Source organism: Vulpes lagopus, chromosome 5, assembly GCF_018345385.1.
Source record: "Vulpes lagopus strain Blue_001 chromosome 5, ASM1834538v1, whole genome shotgun sequence".
Classification (NCBI taxonomy): Eukaryota; Metazoa; Chordata; class Mammalia; order Carnivora; family Canidae; genus Vulpes; species Vulpes lagopus.
Genome location: NC_054828.1, coordinates 11,687,066 through 11,707,546, shown reverse-complemented (window position 1 = coordinate 11,707,546; position 20,481 = coordinate 11,687,066). Strand labels below are relative to the sequence as shown.

Below are 20,481 nucleotides of genomic sequence, written 5' to 3'. Positions count from 1 at the left end.
GAAATACCTTCTTTCCTCCCCTCCTGTTCAGTATGACAGTTTTTTTGAAAGTTAAAAGAAACTAAATTAAATGTATTTAATGGATTTTCGAGAGGTGTTTACTGCCCTCTTTCAAATAGCTGATGCTGGCAGTTTGACCAGACCAGGGCCAGACATGGGCGGGGTGGTTCTTTAGCTGCCTGCAAATAAATAGGGCCTTTCGCCAACGTCAAGGGTCCAGTTCTCCTGTTGGCATCCTGTTATGGGCTGAATGTTTGTAGCCCCCTGAAATACATATATTGAAGCCCTGACCTCCAGTGTGAGGATATTTGGAAGTGGGGGTCTTTGGGTAATAATGGGTTAGAAGAGGCCGGGAGGGTGGGGCTTCCATGATGGGATTAGTGACCTTACAGGAAAAGCAAGAGAGACCAGAGCTTGGTGCCACGTGAGTCCACAAGAGAAGGTGACCATCTGCAAGCCAGGAGGAGAGTTCTTACCAGGCGCCGAATCTGCCAGCACCTTGACCTTTGACCTCTTAGCCTCCAGAACTGTGAGAAGTAAATGTCTGTCGTGTAAGCCCCCCAGTCTAGGGGGTGTCCTTGGAGCAAGCTGAGCAGGCTAGGACACATCCCATTTTGCCTTTCCTAGTTGTTCAAATTGGGAGAGTTCTGGGGTCCCTGCTAGCCCTTCTCCATTTGTCTCCCAATCCACAGTCCTCACCATCCCCTCTCTCAAGGCCTAGGAAGTCATCACAGTGGGTTAAGGACCATTAAGGATTGGGAGCTTGAGGGCAGCCCTGTGCATGGAGCCCTCTGAGTACACCAGCTGGGTCACATTCATTCCAGGCTGCACACTTTCATGGGGAAAACTGAAACCTGGAGCGTCACTGGGATGTTGAGTGGGGCTGTTTTTTTCTAAAACAGGAAATTCGACGACATCGTGCTCATGCTTGAAATCTTCAAGTATCTAGAGACAATTGTGTTAGAAAGGGAAGGCATTCATTCAGTATTGCTGGATTCAAAGGAAGATGTGGATTGAAATTCGTCTTGTAGAGGAGACTTTGACCAATAAATGCTGCCTAGCCCGGGCTGGGCTGCCTCTAGAGGGGATGAGCTTCCTGTCACTGGAGGTGTGCAAGTATCCTTCAGGGATATTTCAGAGGACACTTACGACCTGGAGAGTGGGGTCACTACTGCAATTGGCTTCTAGGCCTCCCATCCCCCACCTCTGAGAACCTGTGGCTTTAGCATTGTTTTAAATGGGATGCCAGGATCGGGAAAGCAATTAAAGAAATCCAATGACGTGAGGACCAAGCTATAAAAAAAAAATCTTTATTTCATGTACCAGGATTTTTTTCTTTTTTTTTCTTTTTTTAAGTTTTCTGCTTTTTAAAATTTTTTTTTCTGTTAACAGTCTGAAAAAAAAAAAAAGGACCCACCAAGAAAATAAAACGGAGGTTGGTTTCTTGAACTGGTTTGAGCTGGACATGAGCAACCGTCCACCCTGGCAAGCAGTGCCCTCTGCAGTCCCGCTCCCGGCTCCTTCCCCCTAGCCCTTTCTCAGCAGTACTGATTTCACCCCACACCCAGGGGGCCTTCTTCCAGCAGGCCCAGGACCCAAGGCTCAGCCTGGAAAGAAGCGCCCGTTGCCATCCCAAACACCCTGCTGGAACTGGGACCAATTTTCCTCTTGGAACAGCACCCGCTTGCTTGCTCTGTTCTTGGGGCCTCTCCTTCTCTCTGGTCCTTCATCTTTTTGGGTTTGGGTTTGGAAGCTGGTGGGGCGAGGGAGAGAGAGATTGTGATTTCTGCCCAGACTGAAGAAGTGCTAGGTCACCCACCACACTAGCCTTGGCCGCCAGTGCTCTGTCCAGAGCCTGTGACCTGCTGGGCCGGCAGATGCTCTGCCTCGTGGCTCAGGCTGAGTTTAGGGTTCCAGCTGCAGCTGACTTGGAAACAGAGCCTGGGCAGCTGGGAATGTGCAAGCCCCCCAAGGCCTTGATAGCCACTCCCCACAACTCCCCAGGGCTCAACTTGAGGAACTTAGGCCAGGCCAGTGTCGAGGAGGCAGAGCAAGACCCACTGATGGGTTTAGCAGGTGCCCTTCCCCTTCAGCAGAGTGGCTGGCAGGCTGGGCTGAAATGCACTCTCGAGAAAGCTGTTGGGTTTCTCTCAGTCTCAACTGGCCCTTGTTGCTCTCAGGAGAAGGAGGAGCAACACGGGATGCCCCAGACTTCCGTGGTGTGGTGTCAGCTTTATTTTGGGGGTTGGTCCTCAACCTGTGACCAAACTTTGTCAAGCTGTTCCCTCCATCCCTTTGACCTTGACCCCTCCCAGCAAACCTCCGAGGATCCTCTTTTTCTCTGACCCCCAGAGATAGCGGGAAAGGCCTGGTGGCTGATCTCTTCCCTCAGAGAAGCCCTCTTCACTCTCTGTGACTGGGTTATGGTACTAAGGAAAGGGGATACAAAGTGAAGAGTGACTCTGGGGACCTTTGTGCCTTTTCCCCTCTCTGTTTGAATGGCAGGATACGTTTGCTCATACATGCGTATATTTGCTCTGACATTGGATGTGGGGGCAGGGGTTTGGGAGCACAGTGAGGAGGCATATGGGGTGTGTGTGTGTGTGTGTGTGTGTGTGTGTGTCTGAGAGGCTGATGATTTAGGAATGTTCTCAATGTCTGGGGGCTGGATGGCTGCTATTTTGGTCATCCCTGGCATCTTCCTCTGGGCAGGTGGCAGATCTTAAAAGTCATTGACACTAAGATTAAGAATAGGCCTTTTGAGCTCATCTAGGTCAATCCACATGCTTGCATAGGAGGAAACTGAGGCCCAGAGAGACCATTGCAGCAAGGGATTCCAGAATCCAGAGCTGGATTTTAGACAGGGGCCCTTTCCATGCATGCAAGTGGTGTGTGTGTGTGTGCGTGTGTATGTGTGTGTGTGTGTGTATGGTGGTTGTTCTTGTCAATGGCTTTGGAGGGCGGGAGTCAGCGTTCTCTGAGCCCTGCCTCTGGCTTTGTACGGGGAGGGAAGTGTTTAAACTCAGTGTGTATCCTGGTGTATTGGAGCTTGGGGCCTGGAGGGCTGTGTCTGTGTGTGTGTGAGTATGTGGAAGTGTGTGTACGATCTCCTTCGTGTAGACCGGGTTCTCCATTGTGATTCTCTCTCTCTCTTCCACATTAGCAGCACCTTCCTGGTATAAGGAAGAGATCTCTATCATAGAACCTCCCTGCCGCTCCCCAGGGCCTTCCTCTTCTCCCTCCATCTTGAGCTCAGCCCTGATCTCTCCCAGCAGGTTTTGTTTTATTTATTTTTTTAATGGATTTGTATATTTGTTTTCTGTTTTCTCTTTACAAGTTCCCTGCTAAATTTTAAGTCCCCCACCCCACCCCATTGTTTTGTTTTCACAGTTTAAAGCTGGAAAAGAATTAAAAGAAAAATACTATCTGATTTTCTTGCAAGTAAATCCACTTATTATATATTTACATTTATTTATAGTCTGTGGTTTTTTTATTAAAAAAATCACCACTTGTTTTTCCTTTTTTTCTTTTGTAAAAAGAAACCTTTTTGCAGTGTCATTGTTGGACCTGCTGGGCCCCAGGGGGGCGTCAGTGAGTCCAAGGACCCCCAAAGGGTCAATGAGCCCCCTTCCCAGGGGGCGGTGGGGGGCTTATGAGTTTGGGGGTCCACCATCGCCCCAGGGTCATCAGGTGGCCCTGAGGTGAGAGGTGAGGAGGGAGAGCTGCTTTATATCTCCCCGGGGGGGTGAGCATCTCCTGCTCCCAGGGGCAGGAGCTTGGGGTGGTGACCCCAAAAAGCTCACCCTGAGGATTCCAGGGTTTCCGGGCATCTTGCAAGCCAACGGGCAGCCATCCCCTCTCCGTCCCCTCCCTCAAGGCCTAGGAAGTCATCACAGTGGGTTAAGGACCATTAAGGACTGGGAACTTGAGGGCTGGGCAAGCCCCAAGTGCACCCCCCTCCAGGCACCTTTCGGACAGGAGGGACCAAGGACTTGAGTCACCTGGAGGCCTACAATTGCCCCATAAATGCCGGGTGGAGCCGGCTCACAAGCCTTGGAGCTTGCCCAGCGTTCCTGGGGCATCCATCCAGAGGCTCCAGGGACCTGGCAGTGACCGAGGGGCTTACCTGGCCCCGAGGCCCCTGAGTCTCCACCCCCCACTCGCCCAGGGAGGCAGAGCCCGCTTGGGGTTAAAGAGAACAGAAAAGTAACTCTCCCGCATTAAAACAAAAAGTAACAGAAACTCCTGATAAATGCAGAGAACATTCCGCTTCCTTTCTGCTCTTTGTTTTTTTTTTTTTTTTTTTTTTGCTTTAATGTTAGTTAGCTTGGTTCCCTTTTATTTTTTCATTTAAATTGGTTTTTATTAAATGTTAAAATAATGGTACATGGGAAATCATGCATTTTCTTTTAGATTTATTTTCTATTTTTAATTTTTTAACCTCTCTCGCTGTTTTTTAAGTTTATTTTGCGTTCCCTCGGTTAGTGTTTTTTTTTTTTTCCACATCTCCTGTCCTTTTGCTTCTATGTTCCTCTTATATTTTGTTCTTCTTTTTTTTTTTTAAATTTACTTGTTATGTTTTTCTCTTTTTTTGTTTTTTTGTTTTTATTTTTTTTAATGTTTTTTTTAAATTTTTTTTTTGTTTTTGCTTTTGGAAGGTCTCCCCACCCTCCCGCCCCGCCCCTGGATGGTTGGGATCCAGCCCTGTGCCCGCTTCCCCCGCACCTCCGGGCCCACTGCACCGGCGGGCGAGGGGGGCACCCCGCGCGCCCCTCCTGCGGCGCTGCCAGGCTCTGTCCCCATCCATCCCCCATCCCCACCCTGCCGTGGGCTTCATACGGGGGTGGTCCGGCGGTTGGCTGTGTTGGAGTGGAGAGAGTCTTTGTTCTCCTTCTGGATACAGTTGTGGACTTGGAGGAAGCTGTTGTCTCTGTCCGAGTTGTAGGTGGCGGTGGGCGTGGTGGCGGCCTTCAGGGGGTCCCTGCTGAGGGTGTACATGGAGATCTCCGTGGACGGCAGGGTGTTGAAGCCCTTGATGCCCACGGGAGAGGCGTCCCTGGAGTGTGAGGGCTCGGTGGAGCGGGAGCTGGAGCGGCTGCGGCGCTGGTAGCGGTAGCGATAGCTGGGGATGCGGGTGATGGCCGAGGCCTGGAGGTAGTCCGTGGCACGGGCCGTGGCCCGCAGCTGTTTGTGCCGGTCGATAAACATGTGTACCGCCAGCACCCCGACCATCTCGGCGATGATGAAGGACAGGGCCCCGAAGTAGAAGGACCAGCCGTACGAGTAACTATTCTTTTTGGAGTCGCTCTTGGAGGGGTCTCCGGCATTGGCAGATATGTACACTATGATGCCAATGATGTTACTCAGACCTGCGGGCCCAGCGGGGGAGATCAGAGAGGGGTGGTTAGTGTCCCAGGCAGTGTCGGCCCCGAGCTGGACTTACAGGGGAGGGGACAGCTGGAGTGGGGCCTTCCCCGCTCCAGGGCTGCCAGGGCCAGTGCTGTAAGGGGCTGGTGGCCAGCATCACCTTGATAGTTATTTGATGAGCCACAAGGGGAGGACTAAAGGAAACAAAGGTATGGGGGGTGGGGAGAAGAGAGAGGCATTGTACCCCCCACTGAATAATAGTAATAAATATTGTTTATGGAGCATGTGCTACCTGCCTTCACCGTGGAGTGCTTTCCAGGGAGTTTGCCAATGAGACAATGGTACGCAGAGAGATTAGGTAACTTGCTCAAGGCAGCACAGAGGTTTGGAGCCAGTATGGCAGGGGGTTGAGACTGGCTCCTGGAGCCAGACTGCCTGGAATCCAAAGCCTTAAAGGGTAACCTGAGTCAGAGTTTCCAGGTCTGTAAAGTGGGGAGGATGATAGGGCTCGCTTTTGCAGGGCCATAGAGAGTATTACATGATTTAGGACTACCTGTGTGGGGCTGTTGGGGGCCGGGGTGTGGTATGTGCTACTTAAACATTCATCATTCTTATTAAATGGCTCATGCTACAGCCGTGTGCTTTTTCTGGCATCTGAAGTGATACAACTTGTCCCATAAGGGGCTGAGGTATGTGGTTTTAGGTCCCTGCCTGCTCCCACCGGGGTGGGACAGTGAGGGGACAGGGCAGGGAGGCTAGGCCAGTATCCTGAGAGGGACCTGGGATTTGGGCCCTTTTCTAAAAGGTGGGAAGAAGGTGGTCCACTGGGCTGAGAGACGGGGTCCGGCAATGTTTCTAGAGGATGCAGTGGGGGCTTGGCTGTTGCTATGGGGCAGGAGCCCCAGCACGACCTGCCTTCTCTGTGATGTGACCTGTTGCAAGTCCTGGAGGTTCCTCTTCTCCCTCCCTCCTCTCTCTGCCAGTTCTTCCCAGCGGCCCAGCTCCCTAACCTCGGCTTCCTCCTCGCGGTGAGCCTGGGCTCTAGCCTGCTCAGCTCAGAGCCCATTACCTGCAGACACAAAGAAGATGCCGGCACTCAGGATGATGTTGTGTCGAGTCTTGTAGAACTCGCTGGCTGCGATGCAGAGTCCACCCATGAAAAGCAGAATCACACTCAGGATCGGGAAGATGCTTGAGGCCCTCACGGCCCCTGCGGGACACCGAGAGTCAGAGAGAGAGAGAATTGCACAGCTGTGAGGCAGAGGGACACACAGAGGAGGAGGCAGTGGCCCACGGAACCAGGGTTTCATGGACACAGGGCCAGAGCTAAGTTCGCTTAGGGAGGGAGGGAGCCAGTGCCCAGCTCGTAGCCCTTCAGGGGCTCCTCTTTGCCTACAGGCCAAACTCCAGTGCCTCATGAAGTCTTCAGGGTCCCTGTGTGACTTGGCCTCTGCTACCTCCAGCCCCACGGCTCCTGGTCCCCTCCCCGTGTTCCCTCATGTCTAGCCGCAGCATATGTCACATGTCATGTCATTAATGCTTCTGGCTTTTGACATACCTACCCTTCTTACTAGAATGCTTTTCCTATTCTTTCTGACTCAGCAAACTTCTCTTCAACCATCAAGACTCAACTCAAACTCGCCTCTTCTGTCAAGCCTTCCCTGACTTCCCTGGGCAAAGTTATCCGTCCCTTCCTGTGTGGTTTGGGACACCTGGGGCACATGGAGAGGCAGTGTGTCATCATGGTAAAGGAGCCACATGGCTCTGAATCTGGCTTTTGCATGTATTAGCTGTGTAGGGTTGGGCAAGGTGTCTCTCTGTAACTCAGTTTCCTTATCTATAAAATGGGAATGGTAATAGCACCTGCCTCCTACGATGGCTGTGAGGATTAAATGAGTTGATTCTGATAATGCACTTGGATAAGTCTCTGAGGACACGTAGTGAACGCTGGGTAAGGGATAGTATAGGAAAAACTTGTTCTGTGTATGCTTCCACAAGCCATGGGGCCCCATGAAGGTGGAAACTGTGGCTTTTTTTAGGGGGAGGGTCTCTCTTTTTATTCTGTCCCCACCACCTCAACCTCAGTCAGGTCAGTGCCGGAGACACAGTAGGCCCCCAATGCAAGGTCACTGAGTGAATAAACAAGGTGAGGAGGTCCAGAAAGAGGAAGAAGCAGACATGCCCAGAAAAGAAAAAGTGAAAAACAAAACTCCCTAAAAACGCCTTCAGGGTAAGGTGAGAAGAAAGGACCGACAAACAGGCACAAGAAAAGAACACCCTAAGGAACATTTTACTCCCACATATGGGAGGACAGGAGGACAGAGGGACGCAGATGGCTGAGGGCGGGGGGAGCAGGCCAGGCTGGCAGGAGGCATCTGTGGGGGACAGTGTCCAGATGGGGACCCAGAGGTGTGGGGTCTCCACGAAGTGTCTCTGGAGGGTAAAACAGTCTTTCTCTCCAGATTCAAATAGGCGGTGAGTGACCTCAGGGCTCTGAGTCCTGGGAGCTGTGGGCCAGGCTGGAGGCAGAGCATCTGGAGGCTCACAGGAGGGAAAGGAGGTTTTCTTTACATGTTTGGGTTGTTTAAGTGGATTCTGAGGAAGTTGGGTCCTGGTTAGAGGGTGGGTTGGCAGGATGGGGCAGGGTAGGGGTGCATCTTGGAGAGGAAGGTGCCAGGAGTAGAGCCTCCCCTGGCTCCCTGCCCCTTTTGGTGGCAGTGTGGCCACAAAAATCTGTGGAGAAAAGAGGTTTTTTTCAATACAGAATTGGAGGACTTTTTCCAAGAGGATTTTAGGCAGTTTGCTGTGATGTGTGATATAAAACTCCTCCTCTCTCTTCCCCATGGCTCTTCAGGAGATCCACACAGCTTATTGATGCTGTTGGGTGAAGGGGTTATTTTAGGGGGACTTGAAGAAGAATGAACCAGCACTAGGGGCCAAAGGATGAGGCCCATGGGGAGTGGGGGTGGGTAGCAGCTGGGTTACTGGGCAGTTGGACTTCCTCTCCCGCGGGTGGGGATGGGCCGTCTCCCCCCAGGTCTGAGTGGACACTCTCCCCCAACAAGCCATTTTAAGGTAACAGTTGTGTCGCCAGCCCGATCCCCCAGCCCCCACACCCCCACACACGCATACATAATGCCTGGACATGCACACCTGAGTGCTGCCTGAATCCTTATCTTCATAAGCACAGGGGGATGGGGGAGCTTATTAGAAGACTCACGAGAAAATAATCTTTGATAAGCACCTACTCCGTATCGAATCTTGAATGAGTACCTAATATACATTCTCTAATTTAATCCTCCTAAGAGCCCCATGGGCTGTGTTTTTTAGCCCCAGTTTATAGACAAGAGACCTGAAGTTTAGAGAGGCAAAGTAACTTGCCCAAGGCAGCCCAGCTAATGAGTCAGGATTCAAGTTCAGATCAGCCCAACTTTTGGACCACCCTATACTCTCCCTACAGGGCTCCCAAGGAGCCTGGGAAGGGTGCTGCAGAGTCCAGAGATCTGGGTTTGGGGTCCCAGCTGTGCCACTCACTTGGGCAGAGACCTCACCTCTGGCTTTCCCGTGTGTAAAGCGGGTGTGGACCTTTAGATGATTTCTTATGCTTCTGCCCTCTCCATGTGGATATGATTTCTCACCAGCTGGAACTGGAGGGTGACAGCAAAATGGAGGCAAGAGAGGTTGGTGTGACCTCTGAGGGGCAGCAGTGATGGTTCAGTTGAGCAGAGGGGAGGAGGAAGGTCTCCAGTCTTTTCCCTCTCAGAAAGCAGGTGCTTCCTGCCCACTGTATACCTGTATTTGGCAAACCCAGCCTGCACCCTCTGAGCAAATGCCTCACAGGCAGCCAGGGCTTGATGGTGTCAGCTCCGTCTGCTGCAAGAGCCCCGGATGTCCCAACTCAGCCTTCCAGCCAGCAGAGAGAGGGAGCAGGGATGCTGTGTGTGAGTGTGTGTGTGTGTGTGTGTGTGTGTGTGTGCCTGCCCATGTGTGCAAAGACAAGATGGAAGCGGGCAGGAGAGAGAGGTCTGTTATGTTGCAGCCAACAGAGAGTAATGTGGTGGAAATGGGACCACTTCAGAAGGTTCTGAAGCAGCTAATGATAAGCTCTAGAGCATGGCAGCCAGCAGGCAGTACAGAACAGAGGCCTCTCCGGCAGAGCCAACCCAAACACCCGCCTCTTGGAAGAGGTTTGCCCAGTACGAAGGAGACAGGGGACAGCCAGTAGACAGCACCATGCCTAGGAAGGCTAATGTTTTTAGGACCCAGATTCAGGCTGGGCAGGAATTGGCTTCAGAGCAAGCAGGGACACCTACGTTGGAGAAGTTTCTTGAAGGAGGTCTTTCTGGCTGGGGGTGGGTGGGGGGTGGGGTGGAGAATTTGGGAATTTACTGCACCTAGGTACTTATCCTGGCTTTGTCACTCACTCACAACGTGGCCGTGGGCAAGGGTCTCTACCTCTCTGGGTCTATTTTTGCGTCCTGTAGAACAGGAAAAGTAACCCTAATAGCCAGCTCATGGGAATGTAAGGCTCTGCGGCTCGAAGGGCAGTCGACGAGCCAGCCAGGGAAGCGTCACGGGAAGCTTGTTAGAACTGCAGATTCTCAGGCCTCCCTCTGCAGCTGCTGAGTTAGAATCTACATTCTCCTGAAAGTGCTTAGCACCAGCAAATGCATGGGAAAGTTTGAGAAGCCCTGTTGTCAAGATTGAATTGTATAATATCTTTACTGATTCTACCCTGGAAAGTGATAAAAGGTATGATTTTTATTACTTCTATTGTCCACCCCCTCCCCTTCATCCAGATGCTACTTCCCCACGAATCGTCTTGTTGATTCCCACTGAAGCTGGTATGGTTTTAGCGCTAAAATCTGTCATGAGGAGCAGAAGGTATCTGATTTATTCAATGAACAAATATTTATTGATCTCCTATGAGTAAGCATATGGGACTACGCAGTACCTACCAACACTTATGGAGCTCTTCCTATGTGCCAGGCTCCATCCTGGCACACAGGTAAACCCATTTAGACTTCATACGAACCCCATAAAGCCATTGCTTTGGCTTCAAGGAGATTACAAATACCTAAAGCAGGTATTGGCAGACTTTTTCTGTAGAGGGACAGCTAGTAAATATTTCTGGCTTTGCTGGCCATATGTTCTCTATTTCAACTACCCAGCTTAGCTGTTGGAGCATGAAAACAGCCTTAGGCAATATGTAAACAAGTGAGTGTGGTTCTTTTCCAATAAAACTTTATTTACAAAAACAGTTGCTGGGCCAGATTTGGCCTACTAGCTGCAGTTTGGCCATTCCTGGTTGAGAATGTAATATGCTGGACTGGGGAAAGGCTGCATGGTTAGAGTGGGAAAATGCTTTGTTTTTGACTAGCTGTGAGTCTAGTGAATAAATAGAGACCAAGTGCCTGCCGCTGTGCCAGGTTCCATGCTGGGCATGGGTTCACCCAGTGAGGAAGTGGAGAAATTGGGCCGTGAACCCAGGCCGTCTGCCTGGAGGGTCTGTGTGTCTAACCACTGTATTCCCCTGCTTTCAGTCCTGCCTGCACTTCCCACCCCTCAAACCATCCTCTGAGCTCATGTGGGGGGTGAAGAGGGCTGCCCTGAGGGAGTGATGTTGGAGCTGGCATCTGATGCATAAGGAGAAGCTAATGGGGCCGAAGAGAGGCAGGGTGTGGAGTGTTCCAGGGAGAGGAAGCAGCATGAGTAAGCTGGAGGAAGAATCCTTGCTCACAGTACTGGAAGACCCTCAGTCACTAAGAGCCACTGGAGAGCTTGGGGGGGGCTCTAAAGGAAACGAGGCAGGCCAAGGCCAGGCCAGAGTTGGGGGGCTCACAGGGTAGATGTGCAGGCTTGGGGCCCAGAGGTAGGGTCTGGGCTAGTCATAAATGGGGGGTTGTAGATACAGAGGTGAGCACAGGAGAGCCTGCCTGTGGAAGAGTAAGAGGGCTAGCTAGCTTTAGGGTTGGGGGAGCCCCAGTGTTTAGTGATGGCTCAGGAGGAACTTGTGCAAATCATGCAGTGGTGTGCCTGGCTTCCACTTCCTTGTCTGGATTAGATGATCTGTAGGGTCCTGTCTGCCTTTGATGGTCCTGTGCACCCCAGAACCTCCCATCAGGGTCCCCTCGGCCAGGCCAGTACACCATCTTAACCTATTTCCAGTGCCATTTGTGGCTTTTGATCAAAATGTTTGTCATTACCGAGTATATGGAGGGTGGGCTCCCTATTTCCTGGGCATGGTGCTCAACTCTTTTTTTTTTTTTTAAAGGTTTTATTTATTTATTCATGAGAGACACAGAGAGAGGCAGAGACTCAGGCAGAGAGAGAAGAAGGCTCCCTACGGGGAGCCTGATGCAGGACTCAATCCCAGGACCTCGGGAATCACGCCCTGAACTAAAGGCAGATGCTCAACCACTGAGCCACCCAGGTGCCCCGGCGCTCAACTCTTTATGTCTATTATCCCACTTGGGATTTGGTCCCTTCTCACAGGATGGGATCACCCAGGAGTGGCTCAGGAGTTGCTTCTAGGGTCTTCCTTGCTCCCATCCACACTGTGCTGGATGGGGTGGCCAGGACCACAAATGTAGGTGTGAGCATGAGTGTATGAATGTGAGGGGATGGGGGAGAGACAGTGGAGGAAGGAGAGGGAGGAGGTGTTCCTGGAGGGGAACAGACTCGGGGAAGGAGGAACGGGGGAGAGAGATGAGTTGAGAGTGGTGGTTAAGAGTCTGGGCTCCACACGTGGCCTCCCTGGGGTCCCATCCCAGCCATGCCCCATTGGCAGTGTAGCCTATGTGCCTCCCCTTTCTCATCTGTGTAATGGGGACACCAACAGTACCTGCCTCACAGGATGTTGTGAAGGGCAACGCAGATAATGTATAAAGTAGTCAAGTGTGCAGTATATAGTGACATAGGAAAAGAATTCTGGAAGCTCTGTGAGCTTCCTTGGGGACTGCCATCTGTACAGGTGCCAGATGTTGTCCCAGTCTCCATTGTCTCCAAGACTGGTGATCAGTGGCACCAACTCAGGGAGAGGCGGCCTACGTGCTTCTCTTGGCTGTGCTGCCTGCCCTCCTAAGTCTCGGTTGTCCCCCTGCCATAGGGAGATCATGAGCACAACCAGCTCATAGCCTGTGATGAGGAGTAATGAATCAACACATATTAAGCAATTACAATAGCACCTGGGACATGCCTGGGATGTGCCAAGCACCAGGAAATGTTAGTTCTTGTGGCAGAAGGGACTGTTGCAGTTTCTCATGGGCCCGGGGTTACCTAGACTGGGTTTATCACAGTGCAGGTTGTGAGTCAGGACAAGGTGATGAAGTCAGCGTGCTGGGTGCAACCAGCACTTAAAGAAATGAACCAGGACAGAATTGAAAGTGTCAACGTGTGCGGCGTGTGCGAGGTCAGTACCATTTTGAGAAATGTTTGCTCCGGTTGCATGATTGTGAGTGAGTGTGGGTGGCAGCTTAGGATGTGTCCAAATCACACCATGACCACTGGAGAATACCAACTCCTATTTCCTGGACACACAGACACACACCCTGCAGGGACCCGCAGACACGAGGCAACACACAGCCACTTTCATATTCAGATAGACACTCCAACGTATGGACACACAGGCACCAAAAGACACAGAACACAGCATAGACTCACAAAGGCAGACACACGGACACATGCTGACAGTCAAAGGAAGTCACATCCAGGTCACCACTGTCTCTGTTCTTCACCTGCTCTCAAGCTTTGCTAAGGAGGGATAAGGATGAGGAAGCACCTGAGTGGACACACCGGTGGCCCCTCAGAGCTCGCTGGGAAAAGTTCTGGTCATCTTTTGTTTCTGGGTAAGCTAGCGATGGGTGGGTGAGGGCCACACTGGCCATACCTTCCTGGGGCCCAGATGTCAGGAGGCCCAGGGTGGTGACCAGGGCCTGTCACTAGAAAGCCCCTGGACTCTATGGTTCAGAAGAAGCCATGGAACTCCTCAAATATGCATGGGGTTTGCGGGGTAAGAGCATTCATCCATTCATTCTTTCATTCATTCACTCATCCCATCAGATATTGATTGGGTGCCTTCATCTGCCAGGGCCCCCAAGAGGCCCTAGACAATGCCCAAAGCTTGGCCTGATGGCCTGAGAGCAAGTGATCCCCACTTTCTTTGCCACCCCAGGAGATGAGCTCTGTATTCCCACCCAGCCATGCCCTGCTGGTCTTCTCTCTCCTCCCTCTCTGCTCTAGATCCTCAGTGGAGCTGGTGGAATGAGGATGGAAGGGGTGACCCAGGGCCACCTACTAGCCACCCTCCTCAACCTCCTTCCCCGGGGCCTTCTCATCTTCCTGGTTTCTAAGCCTTGGCATCCTGGGGCTCAGACCCTACACCTCTTCTCTGCACCACAGCCTTGGTACATTCATCAAGTCTTGTGGCTTTAGACACCATCCACCTGCGGACAACTGGCACACTCCTGTCTTGGGGCAGGACTTGATCTGGGAGTCCCAGACTGCAGGGCATCTCCCCAGGGAGTCCCATAGGCTTCTCTGACTTAATGGAGCTGACACTGAGCTTCCCATTCTCCCCAATCCCAGCCTTGGACTCAAACCTTGACTCCTTCTTTCCCTGGGAAATCCACATGCAGCCTTTCAGGAAATCCAATGTGCAGTTCCTCAGGAATATTTTCTGGCTCTGACCCCTTCCCACCTCCTTCAACTGCTTCTATCTTGGTTCAGGACGCCACCTCTTGTCTAGATTATCGCCAGCAAGTTCCTAACTGTTCTGCCTGTTTCTGTCCTTGCTCTATTTCAGTCTCTTGTGAATGTGGCAATCAGAGTGTCCTGTAGGATGTGAGATGGCATCACTCCTCTGCTCAGACCTTCCCATGGCTTCCTGCAAAACCTAAGCCCTTTCTATGACCCACAGGGGCCCTGAACCTCTCTACACTGACTCTTCCTTGGCTCCCCCTTGCTCACTCTACTCTTGTCTTTCTGGCCTCAGTCCTATTCTTCAAATATTCCAGACCTGCTTCTGTCTCAGGGCCTTTGCACTTACGGTTCCCTCTTCCTGGAACATTCTCCTCTTGGCTTTCCACATGGCTCTCTCTCACTTCCTTCAGTCTTTGCTCAAACTTCACAAGGAGGATTTTTATTGACCTCTCCCCCAACCCTGGAACTTCCTATCCCTGCTTTCCTGCTGGATTTTTCTCCATGTCACTCCTCACAGTTTAGCAGACTATATAATTAACTTGTTAATTTCATTTATCATAGATTGCAAATGCCACGAGGGCCGGTCTTTACTTTGCAGCCAAAAAGGACCCATGGCCCCTGGGGAGCTCAGATCTCTTCTGGCCTCTTGAGTACCAGGATGCTCAGCCCCACAGAGCTGAGGAGAAGACCTCAGAGGGTTTTCCGGGAATTATGGCTCTGCCAGGCAAGGCCCACAATCCCATATGGTCAGGCCTTGGTTCATTCCACAAGTGTGCTGGCCCTGTGTCAGGCTCTGAACAGATCCTGACCCTCGGTTGAGCAGAGTCCAGTAGATTGTGTCCCCGACCTGGGGAAGAGCAGGTGCTCCAGTCACCTTTCTGGAGCCCACCCTGCCTGCCCCGGTGCCCCTCTGAGTCTGAGGCAGGCTGAGTGTCAATGGTCAAAGCCAGAGTGTCTCTCTTTGCTGAGCACCTTTCCACTCCCTAGGTTGCCTGCCCCCATCCTGTTCCTCCTCATGGTCCTCTGCTGTCCTTTGGAAATCCAGCAAGGGCCTGTCCCTGGGCCCCCACCCCCATTGCCTGGCCACCCCACTCCTCTCAGCCCTGGCTCCCAAACAGCCCCTCACTTCTTGCCATCCCCACAGCTAATGCTCTGGTCGAATGGCCAAAGCCTGTCACCAGGATGTCCGGGATGTCTGTGAGGGCTGCAACAGCCTCCACTGGTCTCCCTGCCTCCCTGGCCAGCAGCCCATGGTTCCCATCATACTTAGAATGAGATCTGATTTCTTCCCAACATGATTAGGCTCCTCTACTCCCTCTCTGACCTCCTGCTGTGGGATGCCCTCCATTTGTGCATTGTGCTCAGCCAGTCCAGCCTTCCCCCCACCCCCAAACACTCCCTTCTCCGCCCTGCCTTAATAAGGCCTTTGCTCTTGCCATTCCCTCCTCAGGCACGCACTTCTGCTAGATCCTCTTAGCTCTTTTCTTCATTTAGAGAAGTGACACCCCCCCTGCTCTCCACCCGCCCCCTCACTCTCTGTGCCCTGAAAGCTCTGAGACTATCTCGGGGTTATCTGTGCTCCTGCTTACTGCTTGTTTCCTCCTTCCTGCTTGAAGAACATCCTCTTCGCAGAGGTGCCAGCTTTGTTTTGTTCATGCTTGGGTCCCCTGTACCAACAACAATGCCCTGCACGGAGAGTGCTTAGTGAATGTCTCATGAAGTAAATGAGTTGAATGCCTCTAGAGGCCAAGTCTCTTTCCTTCTGGAATGATCTCTGGTTTGGATTAGGGACCAGGCTCCCTCTAGCACCACACTCTTGCTTCTATCCCTGCCTGTGTGAGGGCATGGGCCCCTTTACTGGCCTCCCATGCCACAGACTTGCAACTGAGGATGGGTGTAACAGACCTGAACTGGGAGAGGCTTGGGCTCCGCCCACCCACCTTCAGCCCCGCCCACTTCCAGGCGCAGCCCCGCCCAACCCCAAGTGCTCCCACCTCTTGAAGAAGCTCCGTGGGCCTCTCTGGGCCTTAGCTCCACCCACTTCAGGGGGACTAGGGATCCTTTTATTTTTTTTTTTTATTTTTTTTTTTAGGGATCCTTTTAGAAGAATGATCCCTTCCTTCTAGCTTCTTTAATCAACCAGGTTAGAGCTTATTAAGTATGAGAGAATCTGGGGCACCTGGTTAGCTCAGGTCATGATCCCAGGGTCCCGGGATGGAACATTGGGCTCTCTGCTCAGCAGGGAACCTGCTTCTCCCTCTCCCTCCGCCTGCTACTCTGCCTACTTGTGCTCTCTCTCTGTCAAATAAATAAATAAATAAATAAATAAAATCTTAGAAAAACAAGAAAGCAAATCTAATTAGAATCTATTAGGATTAGAATCTGTTAGACAATGATAGGAACTCACATCTTCCAACTTTCAAAAATTACTTTTGTTGCTTAGCCCGAGATTAGCACATTATAGATCAGGGGTCAGCAAACCACGCCAAAGGCAGCCTGCATATGTCTACAATACTCCAAGGCTGTATGGCCCACAAAACCTAATATATTTACTGTCTGGCCCTTTATGTAGAAAAAGTTTGCTGACTCTCATTACAAATACTCAAAAAATACTGTTGGATTAAGTAGGCTTAAATCAGAGCCTTGGAATCCTGCCCTGTTAACACCACCACTTCGAGTCTTTTGTCTGGGGACACCAAAATGAACCAAACACTCTAAGCTCTTCTCTCTTTAATAATAAGGATATGGAGGTATGGAATAGGTAGTAATAGCCACTGAAGAATCCTGCACCTGTCCTTTAGTTAACAGACAGGCATTTATGGAGCACCTCCTTTATTCCAGAGGCTGTTCTAGGCATAAGCAATGAAGTGACAAAGTTCCTACATGGAGCCCCCGGTGTCTGGCTGATTATATATCACATCCTTGCTGTGCTCAACCAGTGTGGCTCCCGGCGTGAGGCTCAGCTTTCGCCTCCCAGTTGCACCTCCAGCAGCAGGTGGCATCTGTGCCATTGCCCCCGTCGCCCAGGGTCCTCCCTGCCAGCTGGGCCTCTGCCTGGGGCCATGGATCGCACACCGTTCTTTGACATCGATGTCTCCAGGGCTGAGCACAGGCCCCAGCACACAGCCTCAGCCTGCCTTTCTGCCACCACCAGGCTCCTTCAAGAGCCTCGACATGGTAACGGGGGATGACAACCAACCGGTCTTTTAGGAATTCCACTTAAGAGCAGTGTCTTTTGGGAATTCATCAAAGGAAATGATGAGCATTGTAAGATATTTTCCTCTCTTTAAACAGAAATCTATAAATTACATCATGTTCCCTTCCTTTCTCTGCCTCGCTGCCTGGCTGACTTTGTGTTCCACGGGCTTTTCAATGAAACCAGGTTGATTCCAGGCTGACCCGAGAGTTGGCTTTGATGTGAGGAGTAGTTATTGAAAGAGACAGGGTGATCCGTGTAATGAAATGCCTCCTACACTTTCCATAAAAGTGATCGGAGTGTGATGCTGGCCGTTCTGCTGTGGGGGATGGGAGGGAGGCTCTAGCAGCCTCTGAGCAGCTGGGAAAGGCACCGGGGGCTGAAGGTGGGCACGCTCCCGGGAAGAGAGCAAACCTCTCCTGGAATAAGCCTCCTGAGAGCAGAGCTTTCAACCACTTCTGCTCAGGTGGCTCTACTGTCCCAGGCGTCAAGGACCCTCAGCCCCTCTTCTGGAAATCCCTTTCTCAGGGAGCATTTTACCTTGTTAGTTTTTGCTGATTCTTGAGAAATTTTCTTTGGGACTCAAAATGCTTTTTCTGATAATATGCCTCTGGTGGATTTAAGGTCACAGCTATTACTTCAGGATTTAACCTGGACTCAATTGTGGGGAAAGAAGAAAAATCTCATGTTTTGTCTCAGTAGAAGTTCCAATCTGACACTGCCTGATGAGTTTCTTCATTTGGTTATTCAATACATTTTACTGGGTGCTTATCATTGCTGGGAATAGGAGCAAGTAAACAAGATAGGGAGGATCCTTGGTCTCACAGAATTGGCAGGACTGCCAGGGAGATGTTTACTCGAATAGACAAGGAAGGACCCTACAGCATGATAAATGTGCTGTGCTCTGGGAACCCATTCAGGGGCATGGAGGACTACCTGGAGGAGGTGATGTTTCAGCCTGAGACCTGGAAGATGAGTAGTAGTTTATCAGACAAAGAGAAGGGAAGAGTGTTGTAGGCAGAGGGAACAGCATGCTTGAAGGTTTTGGCCTCCGGGCAGGAGGAGGGGAGGGAGGCTCAGCTTTTTCCTGCCCTCTGCCGAGACAGGGATCTCTAGACAGTCCTGGCCTTCGACTCTCTGGAAGTTGCAAGGACAGGACCAACCACTAGAAGGGAGAAATAAATTGCATGCACTCACGGAGGAAATATTCTGCTGTGTCAGCTTCGTAATCTGCATCCTCTGGGAAGTGATCGATTTGCTTGCAGAGACCTTTGAAGTTCCCTGGAAAACAAGAGGAGAAAGGACACTTGAAACATCAGAGTCTCTGGGGGGCTCAGCGCCCACAGGCCTCTTGCTGACTTCTCTCCCTCTTCTGAAACTGGCTCAGCCCTCTCCCTGGCCCCTGAAGGAAGGTATCACTTGGTCTGTTTGGACATCTGCCCGGTGAATCAAAACACACACCCCCGCGGTGCCGCGGAGAGGATCTAAGGCCCAGGACTTCAAAACCCAGCCTTCCATCCCTGTGCTGAGGCTTCTGAGGATTAGCTGAAGCTTGGCGGGCAGCAGAGGTTTGGCTCGGGGCTGGGGACTGCCACCGAGCAGGCTGTCGGAGCCGGTCAGCCCTCAGCCTCCCCGCCCCAGCTAGGCTGGGAGTCACCTCGCATTTTGCATGCCAGAGAGCAGATCGCTCCCTCCGCGGAGAAGGCGGACCCGCGTGGATGCTGAGAAACATTCCCACAGCCTGTAAACGAGCTTGCAAAGCGCCTTCCCATCTGCAAAGCCTGGAATTCACTGTGTCCAGGCCCCAGCTGCGCTAAAAATGCTCTGGGGTGGGGGTGGGAAGGAGGTTGAGCCCCGCCCTGGGGGCTGGGCCCTCTGCCAGGCTCTTGAACCTGGGCTCATCGTGGCTCTACCACAGGCCTCTCAGAGGGGTATTGTCTCCTCCACTATACAGATGAAGAAACTGAGGCTCCTCCGGGAGGCTGCATGAACTGAATAAGTACTCGGGGGCCAGGAAATGATGGAAGCGGGGCTCGAAAGAAGGCCTGTTGACTCCAAATCTTTCCTGGGGCAATGGCTGAGAAGGTGAACAGGGGCACTGGTGAAAACCCAATGTCACAGTGGCCCCCTCTCTCCCCACCGCCAGCAACCACTGTGATGAGTGAATGAGCGACCTATTGAATGCGATCTTCCTTAAGGACCGATGGCGCTGCTCAGGGTAGAGCTTGCGAGTAGGTCTGCTTGGTGACAGCAGAAGCTTTGGTCTGTTGCACACACCATGGTACCCCCGGTAGCAGCCCAACTACAGCGAGTGTCGTGGAACTTTCTCTGAATGCATGAATAACCCACCCTGTGCTGGGAGAGGGGGCAGCCCCTGTAGCTGGGCTGCCTGGAGGAGGTGCCTGCTTCCTCGTCTGAAAAGTGGAGACCAGAGCTCTCCCTTTGTGCGTCGTTGGGGCGATTGGATGTGCTGACGCATATAAAGTGCTCAGAGCGGTGGCTGGCTCGTTGGGAAGAGTGCTTGGAGGCATCACTGTGAGGGAGAATTGGACACTGACTATATTCAGCCACTGACATTTGGGATTTTTCTGTGACAGTAGCTAATATAACCTAATTAATACCATCCTCAGTACGAGTTAGCAATTTATTTTCCTATAGAGTGCTGAACCTTCAGTTCCCGCAAAGTAGGTTTTCTTGTGTCCTATAGATATTATTTAGGAATTTTTAGGCATTCTTATGTAGACCTGTATATATCATATACACCTGCTTGTATAGGATACACAGGTGTACTTACATAAAGATAGGCGTTTTAGGCATTTCTAGCTATTATATGTTGTAGAAAAGATGGTTGACCCCCCCCCCCATTCGCTGTCTCTGCACCAAATTCACCCCCTTTCCTGCCTTCTGCAAGAAAATCAGTTCCCCAGAGTGCATTGGGAATTTAGGGTTAATGTCACTGAAGCTTTGTGGCATCTATGGAGCACCTTGGTTCACTCAAAACACTCCCCTAGGGCAGGCTTCCTCTCTAAGTATTCTGGGCGGTCCCTCTTCTTGCTCACCCCTGCTCCTCATGTCTCAAGAATTCACCGGAGGCCTCAGTTCCCTCTAGGACTTCTCCCTTCCTCGGACCACACATTCTTCTCTCCCGAGATGTCTTTGTATCAGCTGTTAAGAGGATAAAATATCCTCCCTATTGTTCAAATGACAAATCAGTGTAT

General features: G+C 51.5%; 1 protein-coding gene across 1 annotated transcript in view; it reads right to left on the bottom strand.

Moving 5' to 3' along the window:
• Window positions 1–4,703: 4,703 nt before the first annotated feature.
• CACNG2 (calcium voltage-gated channel auxiliary subunit gamma 2) overlaps window positions 4,704–20,481 on the bottom strand; it is a 110,734-nt gene continuing 94,956 nt past the window's right edge. The window contains exons 2-4 of the mRNA XM_041756328.1: window positions 18,461–18,544; window positions 6,437–6,577; window positions 4,704–5,369 (exon numbers count right to left, since the gene is read on the bottom strand). Of these exons, the coding sequence (XP_041612262.1) occupies window positions 4,834–5,369; window positions 6,437–6,577; window positions 18,461–18,544 (761 nt within the window). The 3' untranslated portion in view covers window positions 4,704–4,833. The remainder of the gene's footprint in view (window positions 5,370–6,436; window positions 6,578–18,460; window positions 18,545–20,481) is intronic.